Below are 25,966 nucleotides of genomic sequence, written 5' to 3' on the forward strand. Positions count from 1 at the left end.
CTCTCTTTTTTGGACTCACATAAATACTCTCATATTCAATTTTTTTTTTCTCTCCAAATCTTTTTTTTTTTATATCTCCTTTCATTAATGCATTACTATAAAAGATCTATTTTTATATCTCCTTTCATTAATGCATGACTTTAAAAGTCGAAGAATCTATATTGAACTCGATAAATCTCTGATAATTTTTTCATATATGCTCTCTCCTTAAAATTGAGTATGAAAAAATCTAAATTAAATTTTAAAAAACATTCGATTCTCACCAAACAAATCAAATCACATACTTATTGATTTATCTATCTAATCAAATCACAATATTCATATCTGGTGATCCTACTGAATCTCATCGGTAAGAATAATAAAAGTTTCGTAAAATTAAATCATTATCTTTGCGCTCTACATTTTTTTTTCTTTCTCTATCATCTTATAAGAAAATAGATTAAAATCCAAGAGATCTTATTAGGTCCATTACATAGGGGCATCTTGGCAAACTAAACTGCGTTTGTTTCCTGGGATAAATGCTGCTTGATGCAACACCCTGCCAAGGAGAAAACATATTAACAAGTAGAAACAACTAGGCCAAATAAATTTGCACCCAGTAAAATATATGGAAGAAAAGGAACGCCAAATTTCATGCATAGTGCTTGCCATGTCAGGAAAAATTGCACAGTTAATCCTACCTGATACAACAATTCAATAGTAGATATACAATCATATAAAAGTAACTAGTTAATTAACAAATTTTTAAGGTTCATTCATCCATTACTAGACTATATTTATATAATTGTTAGTTTCTTATTGGCTTGTTTTACTACTACATAGACAATCCTACAGAACTGTTTTACGGTATAATTTCTCACATCTGAGACAGCTGGCCTCTTATGAAGTACATGGATGTTAGCTTTGTTTCTAAAGAATCTCTAGCTAATTGAAACTTTCCTTCCAATTCTCCCGAGTATCATCTTGAAGCTGCAAAAAATGCATTTCCAATCGATTTGCTTATGTAAATCACATTGCCATATTATTTTGTATGCAGCTTTTGACTTGAGATTTCACAATGCCCATCAAACTCAGCTAGATTTTGGTCCAAAACATAAGTTAATTGTGAAAGCATTAAAAAAAACTCTCAAATAATTGATTAGATACCTTCAAGTTTATAACAGCCATGGGTTCTGTCACTTCTGCTATGTCCTGCTTTGCCATATCCCATGTCATTTCCTTAAAGCGGAGCAGGACAACCTGAATAAGAATTATTGGAGATTAGAATGCGAGATTCAGGGAAATGGGGAGGAGAGAAAAGAAAAATAAATTTCATTTTCCTAATTTCTCTTGATTGAACATTAATTGGAGGAGAGAAAATTAGAAAAAGAAGGAGAAATCACATCTCAATATTTTTTTGCATTTAACTCAAAATATTTCTCTCCAAGTTGATATTAAAAATCAATTAATATATTTTTCCAAAGAAAATTAAATAATAAATTGTCCTATATTTACAGGACATAGTGAGTAGAAGATATACCATATAAATTTTAGCACGCTAAAGCAAGTTACACATGAACGGCAAGTACAGTGATCTGTGTAATCTAAAGCTATTCTGCACGCAAGAATTATCATCAATGAAGGTGTAATACAAGAATACTGATACTTTGGAGCTGCATAGCAATTAGGAATGTTTTCCGTGCAAAAGTAAAATTTTAGTTGAATTACAACGCAAGGAAAACAAATGATTCCCACAACTAGTTTAATTTCTCGTCAATTGTTTAGTTTAACTAATCAAATTAACTTCACCAATCTAATAATCACCCTCATTTATATATCATTAATTTAAACAACTTAAATATGTAAAATATTATCTTGTGAATATCATGTTATCGATTAAATATTTAATATATTAAATATTAATTTATTTTTAAAAATTCTGACTGCTCCTCATGAATTAAAATAAATATAAAATATATATTACATTATTAAAAATAAAAAATTAGTGATCAAATGGCATATAAAAATAAATGAGTGTATTTAAATAATTTAATTATTATTTAAAAAAAAATATTTACAACAAACCAAGAAAGGGTTATAAAATCATGATAAAGTATACAATCATTTTAAACATTTTACAGCACAATACATTCTGAAATCATATAATGATATAATACCATGGAAAACCATACATTAATACATTAGTAAAATCAGGAAATCTGACAAAAAAAAACAAAAGAAATCAGGGAAAATATCATCCAAACAGAGCCTGACTTTAAAAGTCAGTGGTTAAAGAGCTCTACTTTCATTTTATTTGCCAGAAGAAAAAAAAAAGAATCACAACTAGTGCTTAGAGGAGCAAATATAGAACAATGGACAAAAATTTTGGACACTCACGGCCACCAACTTATTATTTTAACATCACCAATAGTCTCCACAAGAACAATTCCCATCTTTAAAATGGTGGAATCTGCTGGCATCCTTCACTACGATTTCCCTTCTAGTAACCATAGCTATTAACTTAATTGCTTTGTGGCAGTCGCTACACAGCCGATGGCCCTGAACAATTTGCAACGGCACCCAATATGGGGTATTAATTAGTCCAAAAGCAATTGCCAATTTCTCGCTATGGTACGACAAAACACGTTGTTCTTGCTCATCCACATCAGGAAGCAAAGTTTTATTCTCAGGAACATAACCGTGCTTAGCAATTTTTTTCATTAAGTAATCCACTCTTTGATAGATCTCCTTTCTCTGAGCATGGCTTCTATCTCCGGAATGAAAAACATGCGCCTGTTTATTAACTTCAATCCAACTGCATGCTGGAAGCATTCTCAAACCCTTTCTTCTTAAAGTCTGGATGACAGCAGCAGCCTCCTTTAATTTTCCAGAACTGTTGTATATATTCAAAAGCACAACGTAATTATTAAGCTTCTCTGGCTCCATCCCATAAAGTTTCTCAGCTGCAAATTTTCCAAGCTCTAAGTTCTCATGGACCCGACAAGCTGTCAATAGTGCAGCCCACATATTTGCCGTAGGTTTGAAAGGAGCACCTCTTATCAATGCAAAAGCTTCATCTAAGAGCCCCTCTCTACCTAATAATTCAATCATACATGCGTAGTGCATAGCCCGGGGCTTTACCTTATAATCCCTACTCATGGCTTGAAAAATTTCCCACCCACGCTCCGATAAACCAGAATAGCTACAAGCAGATAAAACAGCAAGAAAAGTGACATGGTTTGGTCTCATCCTTGCTTGAAGCATCTGCTCAAACAACTCAACTGCATCATCTCCCCGACCATGATTACCATATCCAGCAATCAAGGCATTCCAGGAGATGACATTCTTACAAGGCATCTTGTTGAAAACATTTCGAGCATCTTCTACTCTTCCCCATTTGCTGTAGAAGTCAACAAGCGCAGTGTTTGCTACAATATCTGATCCAAAACCATGACGAACTAGAGCAGCGTGGGCTTGCTTAGCATAATCCACAGAAGCTAATCTTGCACATATTCTCACTATTATAGAAAATGTGAAATGGTCCATTCTAACACCTGAATCACGCATATCATAGAACATGTCCAGAGCTTCTTCACTATAGCCATGAAGTGCATAACCTGCAACGATAGTATTCCACCCCACTGTAGTTTTCTCCGGCATTTCATCAAAGACACAATGAGCATCTTCAATGCTTCCACACTTGCTATACATATCAATCAGAGCACAAGAAACAAATATATCTTCCCCTACTCCCATTTTCAAAGCGCACGAGTGCAACTGTTTCCCTGCAGAAATCAATCCCAATCCAGCAGACGCCTGGATCATGGTGGCAAAAGTGCGAGACTCTGCATCAGAAAAATCCTCCCACATAATTAGAAACAACCTAAATGCTTCCATATAGTCCCCTTTGTCCACATGCCCAGCAATGATAGTGTTCCAGGAAACCAGATTCCTCTCGGGCATTTCATCAAACAATTTACGTGCGTAAATCATCATCCCACATTTTACATGCATAAGGAGTATTCTGTTACTCATGTACTGATCAGGTTCGAAACCATTATTCGCCATGTAATTAAACACTCTCTTCACTCCTGGGATAGATCTTAATCCTATACATGCACTGACTAATGCATCATATGTGCTACTGCCCATATCAAACCCACCATAATTCTCAAAGATCTCAAACAACTCAAGTGCCTCTCTGTACCTCCCATAAAGAACTAATTTCTCTAACTGACTACAAACTCTGGCACTGGGTTTTTTTATTTGGGTATCTCGCAAACCAATTGCTTCTGCCAAATCAGCGTCAAAATTTGAAGGTTTCGGCTTAGGGCGTGGTTGTAGCCCTCGATGTAGGGAACAACACCGAGTCTTGGTGAAGGGATTCCTCCAATTTCCTCCATTTAAAGAAAATCCATAAGCAGAAAATAAAGTTTTCTGCTTGATAAAGCCCCTGTGATCTAAGATAGAGGAAGGCAAGCTACAACAACTCCGAATTTTATCCAATGAGATACTTTGGTAACACAATAGTGGAATCTCCATTTTCAAAAGCTAAATCCAAAACCAAATCACTGAGCACAGGAAATAACCAGAGCACAGGCAAGGCCGTACCTTTGAAAGGCAATAACAGCAAATTTAAGCAAAGAATTTGGAGTTCGGAGATTACGAGGAGAGACCTGCTCAGTGTTGTCGTTACCGATGCTTCGAGTCCTCCCTTCTTCATAGTCTCTGAGCACATGTGGGTTTTACTTTCTCTGCAGGACCTTGCATAGCATCGAAAGCTCCGCCTCTGGGTAGTTGCGTTAGTTGCAACCAATCGCGGCCAAAATTCAACGAAGTCGCCTCAAAACGGAGCCGTTCTTATTCACCCAAGCGCTGGATTGCTCACTTGATTAAACGCCGCCGTCTTTATAAATTTGAAAATATACAATATAATTCTTAAAAGTTCAATGTAATCCTTAAGAGTTCGATAAATGGACAATTTAGTTTACCTTTTAATGAAAAAAACATTTTAATCCTTTAAATTTCGGCCAGTTAATGAAATATTTTTTAAATGAAAATTGTTAATAAAAAATAACTTTATATAAATTATTAACTATAAAAATATAAAATTAAAAATGTTGGAATTTTATTCATATAGTATTTTGCTAATAATTAAATTTATAATTAATTTGGATAGTTTAAAATAATTTTTAAATAAATTTAGAATGAATGATAATATTAATTAAATTAAAATTCAAGTTAGAACGATTTCACTACTGCTCTACCGATTTACGTCCCTAATTAAAAGGGACAGTAGGGGAAAAAAAAATCCCAAAATCTTACTCTCTTTTACCCGTAGCAAATACGAGATGATAGTTGATTTAATTTAATAATTTCAACTATTTAACTGCAAACCGAAATTCAACTATTTAATTATCAACTTCAAAATTATATAGTAACGTATATTATTTAATTTTTAATTAAAAAAATGAGTAGAGGGAATGTTTGAGAAAAAGGACTAAATAAAAATTTATTGTTTTACTCATATGAAATATATTTTTTCAAAATAAAAAAAATAATTCACGTAAAAGTAGAAATGGGATTGTTTTTAGAAGACGGATGAGTAATATGTACTGATTATTTCATACAGGATTCTTATATTAGTTAAAAATGTAAACTAACGATGGGTAATTATTAAATTAAAAATAAATTATCGACCTTAATATATCACCAGGTGCATCCAATGATTTTGCAGTATTCTCTTAAAACTCACTCGATGATCTATTATCTGAGTTGACTGCAAACTTACTTGGTTCACCAACACACTTGCAATACCTGATTCACATCAGTTTGATAGCTAATGCAGAAAGCTTAGCATGGAAGATAAGGTTGACTTCCCAAGTTTATTTCAGTTTTGTTCTTTGTTGGATTTAAGACATACAGGCCCAATTTCCAAATTTCAACACCCATTTCGGGCAAAGATTTGGAACTTTTCCAATGTTAAGGTAAGGAAGTCGACACATGATAATTGACTTCAAGACATCATCCTTTTATTTCCTTCTGGAAATTCATGAACATGTCATCCATGGAACTGAGCTAAACATGCGCAAAATCCTTGCCATATTAAATATATGTCAAAAAAGAAAAAGGTGGTAGGAGAATAAGGGACAAGAGAAAATGTATTTAAAAAGCTTTTTATTATTAGAGAACCTGCTTACATATTACAACCTAACTGTAGCATACTTCAGGAATTTGCATTTTTTTAACACTTAAAAAGCGTGGATTTAAAAGTTTTAAGATGCCAAAGTGGTTTCTGCACAACTATCATGCACACATGCCAGAACATCCCTGTAGTCCCTTGAAATGGTGAAAGAATCGTACACCTTCCCATCCCGGCTTTTCTTGTACTCAAAGAGCAGGGATGAATGGTTGAATGCTGTTAATTTGACAAATCCGAAGTCATAATCTTTGTAAAGGCTCCACTTAGGTGTAACGTCGCTGAATTTCGACAAATGGCTGCCTCCTCCACCCGCAACAACATGGATTGTTCCGTTCACTGTGCCCGAATAGTGGTTTTTTTCAGTGTTCACGCATTGATTCTGCACCACCAGCATTAACAGTAAATTATCAGAGAAATACTGCATAAGAGAGCTACACTTACTATCACATACTACACGTGACAACAAATTTTAATTGTGAAAATTTTCTAACAATTTCTACTTGGAATTATGCTCATTCCATAGTTAAGAGTATATTTTCGCAACAACAAAAACTAATAGATATCTCCCCTTCCAACCCCCAGGCCCCAATCCCAAGAACCACCTCATTCTCTTTTCTCTTTTTCTTTTGGCAGAGGTGGAAAAGGATGCCTTGCGAATTGTAATGACCTTCATATGCTGGACACAATATTCCAAAACATTCAGAAGACTATGTGCAGCCTTCAAAAAGATGCACGCCCCACATGGCAAATATGCTATAGAGAAATTAATCATGAGTCCATTTTAATGTGGTGTGTGCATTAATTGATACACAAAGCACGTATTGTGACATCGGGTACCTGGTAAATAGGGCATGTTCTTTCATAGTTGTGTACGTGTCCAAAAAATGCAATATCTACTCTGTATTTCTGCCAAAGCCTCTGCAAGCTTTCTCTCCCCATTGGCTCTTGAAATGAGCCCTCTAGGCCATACCAGTAATCAGAGGAATACCCCAGGACACGATGAGCTGCAAAGATTAACCAAGGCTGTTTTTGTCTATCTGCAGATGCAAGGCATTGCTCGATGAACCTATATTGTTCTGATCCCTCCCTCCAGTCATGCTCAGTGTCGGCTATACAGAAGTGGAACATGCCATAATCAGTTGAGTACCTGCACATTCATGACTTCAAAGTCAGGATAGATAGATAAGCTTAACTTGATAATGGATTTGCATTATCAAAACAGCAGATTATGGAAGTTGGATGAACAGAGACTATGCACATATCAGGATTGACTTCTTTTTCAAACTTGACACTTGTTTGGCTTCCTTCACTTGGACCCCAGCCTCCAGAAAAGGGAGGGAGAGAAAAAGATGAAAAAAAAAAAAAAGAGAAACCCCTGTCATCCCTTTCTCCTTATTGCTGAGCTCCATTCAAATGTAATAACACTACTGCACATTCTCAAATAACTGTATGGCCCAAATCTCCACCCCGTCCACAGCCCCAATTATTTAAGAAAAAAGGAAACAAAAACTAATGAAGTGGAATCTTAACACACCAAAATTTAGCTCTGTTTTCTGCTGGTACATAGAACATGGTCTCCGCAGGCACTCCACATTCCCCACCTGAATCTGTAGTGTCATAGAAGGATCCTGTATTTGGCCAGTCACGTTCATGATTTCCACTGCAGAATAAACCGAAAAGAAAAATGCTTCAAGAACCATAAATTGGCAACAAATTTATATAGTTTAGTAGAAGTGCACAAACCTCGCAATCATGTATGGCACAGAGGATGCAATGGGCTCCACCTGTGCTGTGAATTGGTCCCACTGTGAAATGTATCCATTTGAATATGTTATATCTCCTATATGGAACACTATGTCAATATTGTTCAAGTCCTCAATGAGTCGATCTGTGGTGTTGAGTGAACCTGGCTGATAGTCGCTATACTCATTTGAACCATCACGCTCTGCCTGAAATGCATGTGTTAGATGCAGATCTCTTTACATCAATTTAAGAAACTGGGCGGGCGCACCCATGTTCATGTAAAAAGAAATGATAAGTTGCAAGGAAAAGTTTGGTCCTGGCATTGAACACAGGTCCTAAAGCACACTCTTTACATAAGAATGCTACTTGATTTTAATAGCTAGAAGATGACATAATTAAAGGTTACTATTTCTTAAGAAGACATTTAGGCCTGTTCCCATAAAGATTGATGACAGCAAAGAAATAGTTGTCCATTCAGCATTTGCCTATCACTTCAGATAACACATCTTGAAATTGGATTGTTAAGTGAACTACTTAAATATAAGAACAGCTTTTTCTCGTCAAATTAACAGCACAAGAGAGAACAAATTAGCAGAGCATGTAAAATATAAGTGCTAGTGTCTCATCTGCTAGAGGGGGAAAACAACCACAATTAAAATTGTTATAGATTTTCCAACACTACCTTCCCCATGTCACCAAATATTATGACACGCTGTAATGAGTCTTGTCCGGGATATGGGGATGATTTAAACGAATACATCTTACTCCAGACATAAGAACCATTAGATGATATATGACCCATCCGATATGAGTACCTGAAAAACATGATCATAACCAAAGTTTTGTCTAATATTTTGAAATGAAGGGGATAAATTTTTTGTAGATGAATAACAAGAAAAATTAAAGATAATTACCAATTGTTTGGCCATAAATTTTTCAAGAAACTTGTATGTATGAATCCAGGATCACGCCAGCCTACGGTCCGTGCAGGTGAACCTGCAAGGTAGCAAGATAACATCATCTTCATCACTTTAGTGAACATGAGATATAGTCAATTAAATGCAATGCAACCAACAGAGGAATTATGCAGTCAGTGTAACTGAAGTGAGAGTAGGAGAAGGAATTATGCAGTCAATGTAACTCCAGTGAGAGTAGGAGAAGAACTAATAGTGAAGGTGAAACACTACTCCAAGGCAGTCTAAGAATGTATACACCCTGATAAGTCTTAAAATGTCATTAACAAAGCAAGACAATAAAGAACTTGTTTGCAAGCAGCATAGCAACCTTATAACAACATTATTTGTAGGTGCTATGGCAAGGAACAAACTTCTAAAACATGTAAAGGAAGGATGATTGAATATGCACGAGTTTAAGAAACTCGCAACAGTACAGATAAGCCATCCAGAGAAGTCATAGTTTCATTTCAAACTAAACAATAACAACTTTAATGGAGATTCACGATGATGGACCTTGAATTGAAGTATAAGAAAATAAGTAAATGCAAGCATGACATGGTCACTAAGGAATTAACTAAATAAGGCATGATATGATAAAAACACTGCAAATGTGCTGTCTTGAGTAGATGAAACAAATTATACCACACATGCTGTTTTGATGAAATGTCAATGTTACAGCAGGTGATCGCTCTGGCATTCCCCCGTTCAGACCCCATTCAACAAATGGAACAGCTTCATCTATGTTATAGCCACTTGTCCAAGTTATGGTCATCTGTCCAACATGCAAAATGTCACGTTGAATACTGGATACAAGAGTAACTTCCCAAAGACATGATATATACAGACAGTAAAATTGACTATTTCAAATATCCAGAATAGATAAGGAAATGTTAAAAGAAACCAATCCACAACCAGCGGAGAACATTATAAGAAAAAGAAGAAAGAACAAAGATTTTTTTTTTTTAAAAAAAAAAAAATCAAAGTTGAACAGTGTCATTTTCTCATAAATTAAACTGATTAATACCTAGGACAAATGGGTTTCCAATATCCAAAAATAGAAACCAGATGAATAGATTGTACAAGGCTTTGTTAATTCAAATATAATTTAGCATATTATAAAAACACAACCCACCTCATCCCAAGATTTTCCTTGAGCAAGACGTGGATACAGCGGTGCTTTAGGATTGGCAAATGATATGGAATTTGAAACTGCTACCAGTTTTGGCTGCAAGGAATTGAGATGATTTATGCAGATACATATATTGGTCTCTGGCACGCAAAAACATAAATTAGCTGGAATTTTTTGTTTCATAATAAAGATACTCACATTCGACAATCCACCAGAAAATAACCCAAAGGAGAAATCTGCCCGCTGATTTATCAGCTGAAATTTCACAGTGTTTTTGCCAGTCTTTGTGTATTCTGAATTGGAATGATTTGCATACTTGTACTGGAATACAAGACAAAAGGAATTAGGGAAATTTGGCCCATAAGAAACACAGTTAACAAACCATAATGGGCATACCTTAATTGGGGCTGAACAAATATATGGATTTTGCTGTTTGCGGTCATTTATTGGTGGACATGTTGATGAGCTGACACATCAAAACAATAAACTACTGATTTTTAGACAATAATGTACAAAATGTCTTAGATGATCGCCCCTGTGGGCCTACAGCTATCACGATGAAGAAAATTGTTGATGTTTTTACAGCTTTAGCTCTAGGAAGTGCCAATTAAATAATAAGCACTCTCATAAATATTTTGCAAATGCTACGCAGTTAATAGTAGAACACGGATGAGCATTACTTGAATTTGGCAGGAGAGAACACTCCAACCCAATCAGCTGGAGATGGTTCAGGATGCACAATATCCACTGTTACCCACTGGGTATCCTCATTCTGCAGTTAAATAAAAACAAATACCAGTATTTATACCCCTTAACCAAAATAAAGCATCAGATATCAGCCAACACATAATAAAAAATGCCAAATAATAATCACTGAATACAAACTCAAAAAACTATTTGAAAGACAGAATAACTCAGCAACTCTAGTAAGTATCGATTTATAGTATGGTTGTGGACAGTACAAAGTCTACACCCATGAATGTTAGATTAGCTAAAGGAACAGGATTACGCACAGATTGATTTGCATTAGCTACAAACTTATATTGCATTAATTTTCAATTTATTTTAACGATTAAAAAAAACATAGATATTTAAACACAGCAATAGTGAATCAAATAACATTACCTTCAATCCAAGAAGAATAGGGGAAGCTTTGGCGGAAGCTGAATCTCTAAGCGCAAGGGTGGTTTTGTAAATATCGATTTTGGAGAGAGGTTGCTCACCAAGCCCATGGACAGAGCTCAAGAGCGCCAAACAGATAAAAGATACAATTTTCAAGAGTTTCAGGCACTGAAAAACACCCACCATTGAATTCTTTTTGGGATTATACCAAAGCCCAGAAAGCACCCGAATTTAAATTGAATGTTAGATAATACCCAAATTTAAATTGAATGGTAGATAAGATCGGTGCCGATTAGATTCCTAGCATTATCCACGGTTGACACTTATAGGAAGTGTGTGAAGTGAACGGTAGAAGAAGAGAAGCAGAGAAGTCAGCTGAGGCTATAGTGAACCACAAGCTGAAGGGACTTCCAGCTCCCTCTCTCCTTTCTCTGGAACTTGCGTCGTGTATTGGGATGTTAAGGGAAATATTGCTTATTTATAGCATATGAGGCTCTGTGCTTCAATCCTAAAATCAAGTAATGGGATCTGAACGGAGAAAATTTGCATCAGTTGCTGTGTTTGACAAAATATTCACTAGCAAAAGTATGCAAATGCCTCCAACACTCTCATCTTGTTTGAATGACAATTAATATATTTGAATCAATAGGACGAAAGAGGATTAGAAAAAATCAAATAAAAATATTTTATCTTTGTATAAAAATAAATTCAATTATTTATATATATATTTCAAAAAAATCATTAATACAATTAAAATAATACCTTATTTTATTTATTAATATATAAATATATATTCTAATCATATTTATCGATTACTAAATTATTGGATCCTAAATTATGGGATGAGCATCAACGCTCTCATTTATCTTTTTGATAAGGATAATATTAAAAATTAAATAAATAAATTATCATCATAAAAAGAAAAGAAATCGATAATTTAGAAAAATAAATTTATTTTTATGAGCCAAACTAAAATATTTATTAATTTAATTTAATTAGTTATTTGTTTAATTATTTTAGTCTTAATAATTTCTTTCCATCAATTATCATTAGAAAAAAATAATTAAGAAATAAAAACAATAAAATAAAATTTAAGAAATTATAAAATAATTATTTTATTTAGTATAAGTAAGAGTAAAATTTTAAAAATTAATTGATAATTCTTATTTTTCTTTAAATAAGCAAAACACCATATAAAAATAATTTATTTTTTATTAAATTTTTATTTACCATACTTATAGCAATTAATAAAAAAAATAAAATTATAACTAATATGAAAATAAATTTAATAATTAAATGAAATATTTATACATGGACTCATATATCCACTATATATTTTTTAATATTTTCATATAACTATTTAATTTAATAATTATTCAACACATTTTCCTATAAAATTAAACTTATGTTAGATGTGCACAATTTAAAATTTAAAAGTTTTTGAAAAATTATACTTTTTGAGATTTTGTGGGGAAGACAAAGTTGTTATCTCCTCATTAAACGGAGAGTATATTCCTTCACCGACTATCTCTTTCAACCACATTAGGCGTGGAGGGAATCTTGCAGCCCACATATAAGGAAAGTATTTTTATTTTTTTAAATTTTTTTTAAAATTATTAATTTACCTTTTTTTTTATCGTTTTTATTTTTATTTACATTAATAAATTATTCATATCTTCATTTTAATTTAATAATAAGTATATTTGAAAAATTTTAATCTCTAATTTTCTTTTAAATAAATGAAAATTTTAAATTTATTAAAAATATTTTTTAACGGCTAATTTTAACATACTTAAATAACTTTTTTTAATTTTTATTTAATTCAAAATAATTAAGTGAAATTATTCAGTAACTATGAGTTAACATAACATGGGTATTATATATTTTATAGGCAAATTGATTTTAAAAAAAAACTTAACATTAGGTGTATTTATATTTTAATATAATTTTTTAATTTTAATTTAATTCATCAATCTTTATATTTTAGTAAATTTTAATTGATTTATAAATTTTTAAATTTAATAGTTTATGTAGTAATTTGATAATTGATAATTTAAATGACATATTAAAGTGTATTATTATTATTGTTATTTTTATATAAATAATAATTAAATAATTAAAAAGAGTAATATTTACATTATTTTACATTTTAATATAAAAGTTTAAATTTTAAATAAATTAATATAATATTTATATTTAAATATAATTTTAATAATTTTTAAAAATTAAAATATAAAATTTCAGAGAAAATCTCACATGTAATAATTTATTATTTTTTAAATATAACTAATTTCATATATAAAAATAATATTAATTCATGATATATTTAATTTTAAACATAATAATAATTTAATTATTAAATATAAAGTTAACAGTTTCAACGTATATAAATTTTATTTTATATTAATAATTATAAAATTTTTATAATAAATATATTATTTTTAATTATTTATATGTTATTATTTTAAATTAAATAATATATTTCCTATAAAATATTTATAATTATTATTATAAAATAAAATTCATGTCGAAAATGTCCATGATTATTTATTTTTATTTTTAATTTTAAAAATTAATTAAAATTACACACAAATAAATCAATTTATTTAAAATTTAAATATTTAAAATAACGTAAATATAAATATTTTTCAATTAATTGATCAATTAAAATATAATAATAATATATATGGTATGCACCTAATTTATTAAATTGTCATCTAAATTATTAAATTTAAAAATTTATATATTAATTAAAATTACATTAAAATATAAAAATTAAGTAAATTAAATTAAAATTAAAAAAAAATTAATTAAAATATAAATATATACAAACATTGATTTTTTTTTAGTCAATTGACTTATTTTATATATATTATTGATCTAAACTCCAATTAAAATAAATAAATATATAAAATTCATAAAATTATTCTATGTAGAACATAAAATTAAAATACTTATATTTATTTTTATTTTTTATAATTATAATACAGTAATTATATGTAAATCGATTTCACTATAATCATCAATTATAATGAATTTGACTGTCATCAATTATTAATTTTTACCCTAATATATAAAGATTATATTGAATATTTTTTATATTTGCCTCAGTAAATAATAGGGGAAGAAAACAAAACAAAACAAAAACGTGTGTGCACTCTAAGGCTTAGCCTGGTGGAAAGTGCATCCTGTAGCCTTGAAAGGTCTAAAGTTCGACTCCCTCAACCCCTATTTCAAATAAAAAAAAAAAAACAAAAACGTGTGTATGTGTGTGTAGATTTGTAGAGAGAGACTAGCAAAACGAAGCGGTGACGGAAGAAAGAGCTGACCTTTTGTAAACAGCAACCTAAATTTGACAGTCTTCAAATTCTTATTCTCATTGTTTTTTTTTTTTTTTTGTCTCAATGTAAGTTCTTGTAGGAAGAGACTCGCATATCCAACAAATACGAGTATATGACAAGTTTTGCCGTCTACACCAGCTGCCCCTTTCAAACTAATTCCATCTTTGAACATTTGCTGCCACATGGAGAGACACCATTTTTTTAACTGCAAAAAGGATTGCATTTCCAAGTTACTAGTAGCGAGATTATAAAAGGAATTATAAATGATGCAGCTAGTATAAAATTCAGTTTTGAGAATGTAAATTTAGTTATTTATTTAAATATTTACATATCAAAAAATATATCAAAAAGAGATATCTACACAATAAATGCTACTGATGTTTAAATTTTTCAAGACATTGAACGAGTATAATCCTATACTATGCAGTATAAAATACGAGAATCTGAGTTACACACAATGGATGATAGCTCTAGAGATACAACCAGTTTAATACCATCTGACATAACTCGACTTTCACTTGTTTAGAAGACCATGAATAATATGTTCAGCCCTATAACTGCAGGAGAAAACTGATTCTTCCACGAGACATCACAATGTAATAAGAGAATGAGTAATCAAATTCGTGTTTGTAGCCGACATATGAGAAGGATGCAAGAAAAGATCAGCAAAAATCCCATTGAGCTATAATTGCGAGAAATCAAACAAGATACAAGGAAAAGCAGTAGACACAGGCTTACATACACACAGGTTAGCATACCATATTAAACGAGGCAAAGAAACAGTGAAAAAATATATGTTCGAGAGTCTCAAGTTCAGAGTGACAAATCTTGCACTGAGAATTAGATAAACAGCAACGCCTGACTAAACTAGTTAAAACAAGCAAAGCATTATGAAGTGATCTCCAAGTGAAGAATCTCAACTTCGGTATAACTAGAATGGACCAAGTACTCTTCCACGTACCAGGACAAGGACATACAGAAAGAGATGGTAACAAAATTAAATCTGAAAGCTAGCGGCGATGTAGTAAAAGCCGATAACCAAAATGCACAATGTAAAATCTACTAGTAGTATGACACCAAACTAAAAGATCTGGAGTGCTGCTAGGAGCAACCAACATTAATGAAATTTGAGTGACCTCCTGTGGCGAGCAAAGGTGAGTGAGGAGCCGGTGATTCTATTATAGAGAATAGTAGTTTATTAAGTCGGACACCATATGAACATTAGCTGGAATCACCAAGGATTGCTGCAGACAAAAACTAGCTAACTGAGGTAGTTAGGGGTTAGACCAAATAGCCCTATCAAAAATAAAAGCATTATGATCTTCTAAAATAAGTGAGTGCATCCATGGTTACAATATATTAGTCTTCGTCTTCAAGATAATCTTACAGATAAAATTGTATAAATTTGATAACTGCTTGGGTCTTTTCCCCTCCCAGACTGGGCCAAGATCCATGATAGCAAATAGGGCTGTAAATGAGCCAAGCTATTCGTGAGCTACTCAAGACTCGACTCGATAAAAGTTCGACCGAGTTCGGCTCGTTTTTTAAACGAGCCAAGCTCGAACTCAATTTTGAGGCTCGTCACTTAAACGAGCTGAGCTTGAACTCCATAGTATTCGGCTCGTTAAGGCTCGCGAACTGGCTCGTTTTTAGGCTCGCGAGTTGGCTCGTTTTTAGGCTCGCGAGCAGGCTCGTTTTTAGGCTCGCGAGCAGGCTCGTTGAGAAGGCTCACGAGCAGACTCGTTAAATAGGCTCGTGAGTCATATTGTTTAAATAAATTGGTGAACCAATTCGTTAAATAAATTTATGAACAGGTTCATATATTATTAAAAAAATAAAAATAACTATAAAGTTATAAAATTTAAACTATTATAAATACTTGAAAATTATAGTATTGAAAATTATAAATAATTAAGATTAATTATTATAATTAATATTCTTTAAAATTAAATTATAAAAATCTTTTGTATATAATTATTATAATAAGATTCCATAAAATTAATGTATAATCACAAATAATTAATATTAATTATTATAATAAGTATTCTTTAAAATTATAGTACTACATGATAAATTGAGTTGTAAAAATTATATACATTTTAAAATTAAAGTATAATTATAAAAAAAAATTTGTATATAATTAAGCATACAATATAAAAGATGATAATAATTATTAAAATATATTAATAATAATTAATTAAGGTTATATGGATGTTGAAATTGAAATTCAAGTTAACTAATTGAACAAGCATGAAGATGATTATGAAGATAATTAAATTATATTAACTTGTTTCAACTGTTGGAAGTTGGAATCAACTTTATTCGTTTGATATTAAACTTTGTGTGTAATCTAATTTTATTATGTTGTTGAATTTATATTTATTTGTGTTATTTTAGTTATAAATTGTGTTACGTAATTTTTTTTATATATACTCTTTTTTTTATATTATTTAAATTAATAATGATTAAAAACTGATTAAAGTGTAATTATTAATTCAAGTTCGAGCCTGAACTTGAGCTCAAATCAAACTTTTTAATTTTGAGCTCGGTCTCGAACTTTTTTAACGAGTTTCTTAATCGAGCTTTCCGAGTTCGAACTCGAGTTTTATTAACGAGCTTCTTAATCGAGCTTTTCGAGCTCGAGTTCGAATTAGGCTCGTTATTAAATCGAACGAGCCTTTCACGAGTCGAGCTCGAATTGAGCTCGATTATAATATTTAATTTTCGAGCCGAGCTCGAATCAAATATTAGAGCTCGAGCTCGAGCTTCCAAACTTTTTTAATAAATGAGCTTGAGCTTTACAAAGTTCGGCTCGGCTCGATTACACCCCTAATAGCAAAAGATGACCCAGAGCTTGGAGCATCTCAATGAAAGCCTACCCATAACAGTGGACTGGACCTGAAGATACAAGCCGACCTGGGCCACTTGCGAGTCTAGAACCCGCGATGTTGAAGCCAACCCCGTGAGAAGATTCAAGAGGGGGCAGTAGCCCCGGTACTTTCGCAGCCCTTTTTGCACGCGCCCTATGAAAAATTAAATGGCTACTTAATATGAGTAAGACAATTGATACAGTCGTACGTATAAAGCTGAATGACAAAAATAGACGTTCCTATAGCATGAAGGCCGTTAGACGCTATTGGCAATTAAAAAAAAAATAAAAGGAGAAGACTCTTCTCAATATGACACAAAAAAAAATCATAAAAATTTTTATCTACCTGAATTTCAGAGTATCAAATTAAATTAAAAAAACCAAAAACAAAAACCAACACAATTAACGAGATTTGAATTCTTGTCCGTCTCTGTGGACCTGTAAGCAGTTGAAGTGGAAGGTGTGTGAAGATCTGTGGATCCGACGCAGCACCGACGAGATTGCTGTGTTTTGTTATCCAATTATTCTCCCAAATTATTTTTTTTTAAGCATAGTAAAATGGATAATTAGAACAAGATTGTTTTAATTATATAATTTAAAATTTTTTAATTAGCGACGTGGCTAACATGATTATACGTTGATTGACTGCGGATAAATATTTTTTTTTAAAGAAAAAAAAGAAGACACGAAGGGGGAGTAGAAAAAGATGAGTCTCGATAGAGAAAAAGAAAGAGGACAAAGGGACAGCTGTGAGGACGACCCCACCTCTACCTCTACCTCTCCAACGACATTGCTTCTCTTTTTCTTGGAAATTACGTTTCTCGTCTCTGCTCCTGCCTCCGCTGCTTCACCTATTTTCTCTGCTTTTCTTTTTGTTAATATATTGACAATATACTTCACTTTGCTTCATAATAAGTTTATCATTCGGTTGGATTTTTTAATTATTTATTAATCAGAAACTCCACTTCATTGGTTGGAATATACAATTAAACTGAAATATTTTTAAACTTTTATTTTTTTTACTAATAATATTTCTTTTGAAGGAAATTTAAATATTAATATTACTTAATTAAAAAAAAAAACTGTTCTTCATGTGGCCACTCTTTTTGTCCATTGATTTGACGGTATGGGGACTTATTCTCGTGATTCTAACAATTTCAAAGGCAATTAAATAGGTATCTGTCTTTTAATTTATAATTATAATGAATAGGGAATTAAATCATTTTCCCCATCATGATTAATCCATAATGAGATCAAATTCCATGTATTTGCTTGCTGATAATATTATTAATTTTTAAGTCAAACTATTTCTATGATTAAATATATCTACTTCTATCTAATAAAATTCAAAATTCTTATATAAACCGGCTAAATTAATAAAATAAAATTGTACCCTTTAAATATATATACATATAATATGTATAACTTAATTTAATAAAATATCATAATAAATTATTTAATTATAATAATAAATAAATATTTTTTTTGGATACAAGTGAAGCTACACTCGAGAGAGGTCTAAGCAGCAAAGAACTCACAAAACGCTCGAGAATAGACAGCCCAGAAAACACTCGGGGGCAAAAAGCCCTACTATCAGGGACATACCCGAGAACCAAATGCTCAGATAAAGAATCAAGGAGATAGAAGCAACGTCAAAAGCCGAATAAACCATTCCGAATGACCGGATGGGGCGGTGGGAAGCCCTGACTCATTAGGATACAAAAGGATCGAACCGCAGTATGGTCAAGTCCAAAACAGATAGTCTGACCTCTTCAATCCAGGGTCGATCTCCCCAGAAGCTTGAAGGGGCCCCATGTCTGTACCGGCAAGGCTATAAGTCTATAAAAGAAAGGTTAAAGCCGAACAAACAGTCAGTCAGACTCAAACATAGCCTTTATAAGGCTTGACGAGAAAGTAAGAAATTAAGTCCGATTTCACAGAAGAGCTCGGGGCACCAAAGTAAAGAAAATGAAATTCTGAACTCTCGAGCTCATAACACAAGCAGCATCACGGGTAATAGGCATAAAAACCTAAGCAAAGAATAAAAATCCGAGCTCCCGGACTCGCAACAAGTAAACAATCAAGCTGAATAAAGCTAAGTACAGAAGAAACAACAAAAAGCCGAGTTCCCTATATGAAAAGGCCTACCAATGCGAAACGCACAAAGGGATAAACGAAAGCGAAGGGTTGTGTTCACAGCTCAGATTAGCCCACAGTAAACAAAAGGCCAAGCTCCATATCCTAGTGGAGCACATAGCTCAGACCGCACTAATCGCCAAAAGGTTACATCCAGAGGGATAAGACGTCCGAGCTCGTAGCACTGACGAGGTCATGAGCCAAAAACAGAAATGCCCTCATGAGAATAAGAAAAACTCGCAAGTCAGAAGCCTAACCAGACTCCGAGCTCTTAGCCCGGATCAGTTCGACTAGCGAAGTCTTAGTAGAGCCGACCTGGTCCATCAAGTAAGTAAAATTGATAAAGCCAGAAGACAGTCTGAGTAGAAAATAAGGATGAGGCACAGGCCGAGGTGAAATATCATTCATCATCAAATACACATCTCTATATCGCCATACATTCAAACATCAAAGTAAGAAGACAAAGAAATAAAAAGGCAAGGAAATGACGTTTTTGACAAGAGCAATTCTCGGGGCGCGTGGTCACAAATGAAGTCTAGGGATTTACCCCCTCACCACTCATGTAATAAATGCTGAGGAGGTAAAGGGGCAATTGATGACTGTCGGGCTTCCTCTACTCTGGGCGGGGCCAGGCCCAAGAGGAGAATAATGACCCAAAACCCATCAAGTCCTCCTTAAGCAAGACCGATCCAGCCTCTCAAGCACCGATCCGGATGCGCAGGGTAGGCTGGGACCACTATGAGGACGGGTCCACCATGAGCCCGGGTTCAATGAGAAGAAATCCAGCCCAGTGAGATGATGTGAGAAATAATAGCCGGCCCAGTCACTTTGCAACCGGGTCCGCGTGCGTGCCAGGGGTAGCTAAAAAGGACAGGGGATCTTCTTCCAGGGCTCTCTCTTCTCTTTTCTTTCCTCTCCTTCTTGGACTCAATTTTTTCTCTGCAACTCTTGCCCAAATATGCTACTCTAATCCATAAGATCTGACTTGAATGTCGGAGGGTCTCCACCGGGGCATCCCCGGTAGACCCCTGACCATTTTTCCTTATTTTGCAGGGTCATTTCATCAAATAGAATATTGAGAGACCCATTTGATGGACCCATATGATGGACCCATATGATGGATTAAGAAGAAAACCAGATCTATCATGGAGCCGGAGGAGAAAAAGATTTATCAATGGGTATTATATATTTTATAGACAAATTGATTTTAAAAAAAACTTAACATTAGGTGTATTTATATTTTAATATAATTTTTTTAATTTTAATTTAATTGATAATCTTTATATTTTAGTAAATTTTAATTCATCTATAAATTTTTAAATTTAATAGTTTATGTAATAATTTGATAATTGATAATTTAAATGACATATTAAAGTGTATTATTATTATTATTTTTGGGTGATTTACAATTTAGTCCCTGGGTATTGCCATTATTAACAAGTCAGTCCCTGTATTTTTAGAAACCTATTAAAACGTCCTTATATTTTATTTCCGTCAACGAAATAGTCCTTCCGTCTTATTTTCCGTTAAAATTAGATAAAGAAGGAGAGAGAAAATTTTTAAAATCCAATTTTACCCTCAAATAAAACCATTTATTTAGTCCTTGTATATTGCAATTATTAACAAGTTAGTCCTTACATTTTCAAAAATCTATTAAAATATTTTTATCTTTTTTCATATCTATTAAAACGTCCTTATCATTTTTTTCCGTCAATGAAATAGTCCCTATCTTTTTTCATATTTATTAAAACATCCTTATCATTTTTTTATATCAACGAAATAGTCCCTCCTCATCGTTTCTTTCTGTCAACGAAATCGTCCCTCCCTATATTTTTAGAAATCTATTAAAACGTCATTATTGTTTCTTTTTATCAACGAAATAGTCCCTATCTTTTCTCAGATCTATTAAAACGTCCTTATCGTTTCTTTTTGTCAACGAAATAGTCCCTATCTTTTCTTTCTTCCTCCTCCACTTCCTCCTCCTCCGAAAAAGAAGAAGAAGAAGAAGAAGAAGAAGAAGAAGAAGAAGAAGAAGAAGAAGAGAAAGAAGAAAAAGAAGAAAAAGAAGAAGAAGAAGAAGAAGGAGGAGAAGGAGGAGAAGAAGAAGGAGGAGAAGAAGAAGAAGAAGAAGAAGAAGAAGGAGGAGGAGAAGAAAAAGAAAAAAAAAAGAAGAAAAAGAAGAAAAAGAAGAAGGAGAAGAAGAAGGAGGAGGAGGAGGAGGAGGAGAAGAAGAAGAAGAAGAAGAAGAAGGAAGAAGAAGAAGAAGCAGAAGAAAAAAAGGAAGGAGGACGAGGAAGAGAAAAATAATTGGGGGTAATTTAGTCATTTACTATATTTTTAACGGCAAAAATAGACGGAAGGACTATTTCGTTGACGGAGAGAAAACATAAAGACGTTTTAATAGGTTTCTAAAAATACAGGGACTGACTTGTTAATAATGGCAATACTTAGGGACTAAATTGTAAATCTCCCTTATTTTTTTTATATAAATAATAATTAAATAATTAAAAAAAGTAATATTTACATTATTTTACATTTTAATATAAAAGTTTAAATTTTAAATAAATTAATATAATATTTATATTTAAATATAATTTAAATAATTTTTAAAAATTAAAATATAAAATTTCAGAGAAAATCTCACATGTAATAATTTATTATTTTTTAAATATAACTAATTTCATATATAAAAATAATATTAATTCATGATATATTTAATTTTAAACACAATAATAATTTAATTATTAAATATAAAGTTAACAGTTTCAACGTATATAAATTTTATTTTATAATAATAATTATAAAATTTTTATAATAAATATATTATTTTTAATTATTTATATGTTATTATTTTAAATTAAATAATATATTTCCTATAAAATATTTATAATTATTATTATAAAATAAAATTCATGTCGAAAATGTCCATGATTATTTATTTTTATTTTTAATTTTAAAAATTAATTAAAATTACACACAAATAAATCAATTTATTTAAAATTTAAATATTTAAAATAACGTAAATATAAATATTTTTCAATTAATTGATCAATTAAAATATAATAATAATATATATGGTATGCACATAATTTATTAAATTGTCATCTAAATTATTAAATTTAAAAATTTATATATTAATTAAAATTACATTAAAATATAAAAATTAAGTAAATTAAATTAAAATTAAAAAAATTTAATTAAAATATAAATATATACAAACATTGATTTTTTTTTAGTCAATTGACTTATTTTATATATATTATTGATCTAAACTCCAATTAAAATAAATAAATATATAAAATTCATAAAATTATTCTATGTAGAACATAAAATTAAAATACTTATATTTATTTTTATTTTTTATAATTATAATACAGTAATTATATGTAAATCGATTTCACTATAATCATCAATTATAATGAATTTGACTGTTATCAATTATTAATTTTTACCCTAATATATAAAGATTATATTGAATATTTTTTATATTTGCCTCAGTAAATAATAGGGGAAGAAAATAAAACAAAACAAAAACGTGTGTGCACTCTAAGACTTAGTCTGGTGGAAAGTGCATCCTGTAGTCTTGAAAGGTCTAAAGTTCGACTCCCTCAACCCCCTATTTCAAATAAAAAAAAAAACAAAAACGTGTGTATGTGTGTGTAGATTTGTAGAGAGAGACTAGCAAAACGAAGCGGTGACGGAAGAAAGAGCTGACCTTTTGTAAACAGCAACCTAAATTTGACAGTCTTCAAATTCTTATTCTCATTGTTTTTTTTTTTTTTTTTTTGTCTCAATGTAAGTTCTTGTAGGAAGAGACTCGCATATCCAACAAATACGAGTATATGACAAGTTTTGCCGTCTACACCAGCTGCCCCTTTCAAACGAATTCCATCTTTGAACATTTGCTGCCACATGGAGAGACACCATTTTTTTAACTGCAAAAAGGATTGCATTTCCAAGTTACTAGTAGCAAGATCATAAAAGGAATTATAAATGATACAGCTAGTACAAAATTCAGTTTTGAGAATGTAAATTTAGTTATTTATTTAAATATTTAAATATAAAAAAATATATTAAAAAGAGATATCTATACAATAAATACTACTAATGTTCGAATTTTTCAAGACATTGAATGAGTATAATCCTAGACTATGCAGTATAAAATACGAGAATCTGAGTTACACACAAGGGATGATAACTCTAGAAATACAACCAGTTTAATACCATCTGACATAACTCGAGTTTCACTTGTTTAAAAGACCATGAATAATATGTTCAGCCCTATAACTGCAGGAGAAAACTGATTCTTCCACAAGACATCACAATGTAATAAGAGAATGAGTAATCAAATTCGTGTTTGTAGCCGACATATGAGAAGAATGCAAGAAAAGATCAGCGAAAATCCCACTAAGCTATAATTGCGAGAAATCAAACAAGATACAAGGAAAAGCAGTAGACACAGGCTTACATACACACAGGCTAGCATACCATATTAACGAGGCAAAGAAACAGTGAAAAAATATATGTTTGAGAGTCTCAAGTTCAGAGTGACAAATCTTGCACTGAGAATTAGATAAACAGCAACGCCTGACTAAACTAGTTAAAACAAGCAAAGCATTATGAAGTGATCTCCAAGTGAAGAATCTCAATTTCGGTATAACTAGAATGGACCAAGTACTCTTCCACGTACCAGGACAAGGACATACAGAAAGAGATGGTAACAAAATTAAATCTGAAAGCTAGCGGCGATGTAGTAAAAGCCGATAACCAAAATGCACAATGTAAAATCTACTAGTAGTATGACACCAAACTAAAAGATCTGGAGTGCTGCTAGGAGCAACCAACATTAATGAAATTTGAGTGACCTCTTGTGGCGAGCAAAGGTGAGTGAGGAGCCGTGATTCTATTATAGAGAATAGTAGTTTATTAAGTCGGACACCATATGAACATTAGCTGGAATCACCAAGGATTGCTGCAAACAAAAACTAGCTAACTGAGGTAGTTAGGGGTTAGACCAAATAGCCCTATCAAAAATAAAAGCATTATGATCTTCTAAAATAAGTGAGTGCATCCATGGTTACAATATATTAGTCTTCGTCTTCAAGATAATCTTATAGATAAAATTGTATAAATTTGATAACTGCTTGGGTCTTTTCCCTTCCCAGGCTGGGCCAAGATCCATGATAGCAAAAGACGACCCAGAGCTTGGAGCATCTCAATGAAAGCCTGCCCACAACAGTGGACTGGACTAGCCGACCTGGGCCAGTTGCGAGCCCAGAACCCGCGATGTTGAAGCCAGCCCAGTGAGAAGATCCAAGAGGGGGCAGTAGCCCCGGTACTTTCGCAGCCCTTTTTGCACGCGCCCTATGAAGAATTAAATGGCTACCTAACATAAGTAAGGCAATTGACACAGTCGTACGTACGGAGCTGAATGACAAAAACAAACATTCCTATAACATAAAGGCCGTTAGACGCTATTGGCAATAAAAGAAAAAAAAAAATAGAAGGAGAAGACTCTTCTCAAGAGGACACAAAAAAAAAATCATAAAAATTTTTATCTACCTGAATTTCAGAGTATCAAATTAAATTAAAAAAACCAAAAACAAAAACCAACACAATTAACGAGATTTGAATTCTTGTCCGTCTCTGTGGACCTGTAAGCAGTTGAAGTGGAAGGTGTGTGAAGATCTGTGGATCCGACGCAGCACCGACGAGATTGCTGTGTTTTGTTATCCAATTATTCTCCCAAATTATTTTTTTTTAAGCATAGTAAAATGGATAATTAGAACAAGATTGTTTTAATTATATAATTTAAAATTTTTTAATTAGCGACGTGGCTAACATGATTATACGTTGATTGACTGCGGATAAATATTTTTTTTTAAAGAAAAAAAAGAAGACACGAAGGGGGAGTAGAAAAAGATGAGTCTCGATAGAGAAAAAGAAAGCTGTGAGGACGACCCCACCTCTACCTCTACCTCTCCAACGACATTGCTTCTCTTTTTCTTGGAAATTACGTTTCTCGTCTCTGCTCCTGCCTCCGCTGCTTCACCTATTTTCTCTGCTTTTCTTTTTGTTAATATATTGACAATATACTTCACTTTGCTTCATAATAAGTTTATCATTCGGTTGGATTTTTTAATTATTTATTAATCAGAAACTCCACTTCATTGGTTGGAATATACAATTAAACTGAAATATTTTTAAACTTTTATTTTTTTTACTAATAATATTTCTTTTGAAGGAAATTTAAATATTAATATTACTTAATTAAGAAAAAAAAACTGTTCTTCATGTGGCCACTTTTTGTCCATTGATTTGACGGTATGGGGACTTATTCTCGTGATGCTAACAATTTCAAAGGCAATTAAATAGGTATCTGTCTTTTAATTTATAATTATAATGAATAGGGAATTAAATCATTTTCCCCATCATGATTAATCCATAATGAGATCAAATTCCATGTATTTGCTTGCTGATAATATTATT

The 25,966-nt window shown here is 32.0% G+C and overlaps 2 protein-coding genes and 1 long non-coding RNA gene across 4 annotated transcripts; all 3 read right to left on the reverse strand.

The window, feature by feature from the left end:
* Positions 1-270: 270 nt before the first annotated feature.
* LOC110616544 lies at positions 271-1,882 on the reverse strand. Of its 2 annotated transcripts, XR_002488211.2 has the most exons (3): positions 1,383-1,882; positions 1,147-1,239; positions 271-538 (listed from the first exon to the last, which is right to left on the reverse strand). It is a non-coding gene; the product is annotated as an uncharacterized LOC110616544 (long non-coding RNA). The 2 variants fall into 2 exon arrangements; XR_006350920.1 differs by lacking the exon at positions 1,383-1,882 and having other exon boundaries at positions 1,147-1,376.
* Positions 1,883-2,125: 243 nt separating this feature from the next.
* LOC110617758 (pentatricopeptide repeat-containing protein At5g50390, chloroplastic) lies at positions 2,126-4,828 on the reverse strand. Its single transcript, XM_021760742.2, has one exon. It carries the CDS (start codon positions 4,519-4,521, stop codon positions 2,401-2,403), a length of 2,121 nt encoding a protein of 706 aa, XP_021616434.1. The 5' UTR covers positions 4,522-4,828; the 3' UTR covers positions 2,126-2,400.
* Positions 4,829-6,139: 1,311 nt separating this feature from the next.
* On the reverse strand, positions 6,140-11,734 carry LOC110617694 (probable inactive purple acid phosphatase 27). Its single transcript, XM_021760652.2, has 12 exons — positions 11,135-11,734; positions 10,690-10,781; positions 10,406-10,475; positions 10,208-10,330; positions 10,013-10,105; positions 9,523-9,652; positions 8,839-8,920; positions 8,607-8,739; positions 7,925-8,130; positions 7,716-7,841; positions 7,019-7,328; positions 6,140-6,560 (listed from the first exon to the last, which is right to left on the reverse strand). The coding sequence occupies exons 1-12, from the start codon at positions 11,315-11,317 to the stop codon at positions 6,255-6,257; spliced, it is 1,854 nt and encodes a 617-aa protein (XP_021616344.1). The 5' UTR covers positions 11,318-11,734; the 3' UTR covers positions 6,140-6,254.
* Positions 11,735-25,966: the final 14,232 nt, after the last annotated feature.

The sequence above is a fragment of the Manihot esculenta genome, chromosome 6 (assembly GCF_001659605.2).
Source record: "Manihot esculenta cultivar AM560-2 chromosome 6, M.esculenta_v8, whole genome shotgun sequence".
In the NCBI taxonomy this organism is placed as follows: Eukaryota; Viridiplantae; Streptophyta; class Magnoliopsida; order Malpighiales; family Euphorbiaceae; genus Manihot; species Manihot esculenta.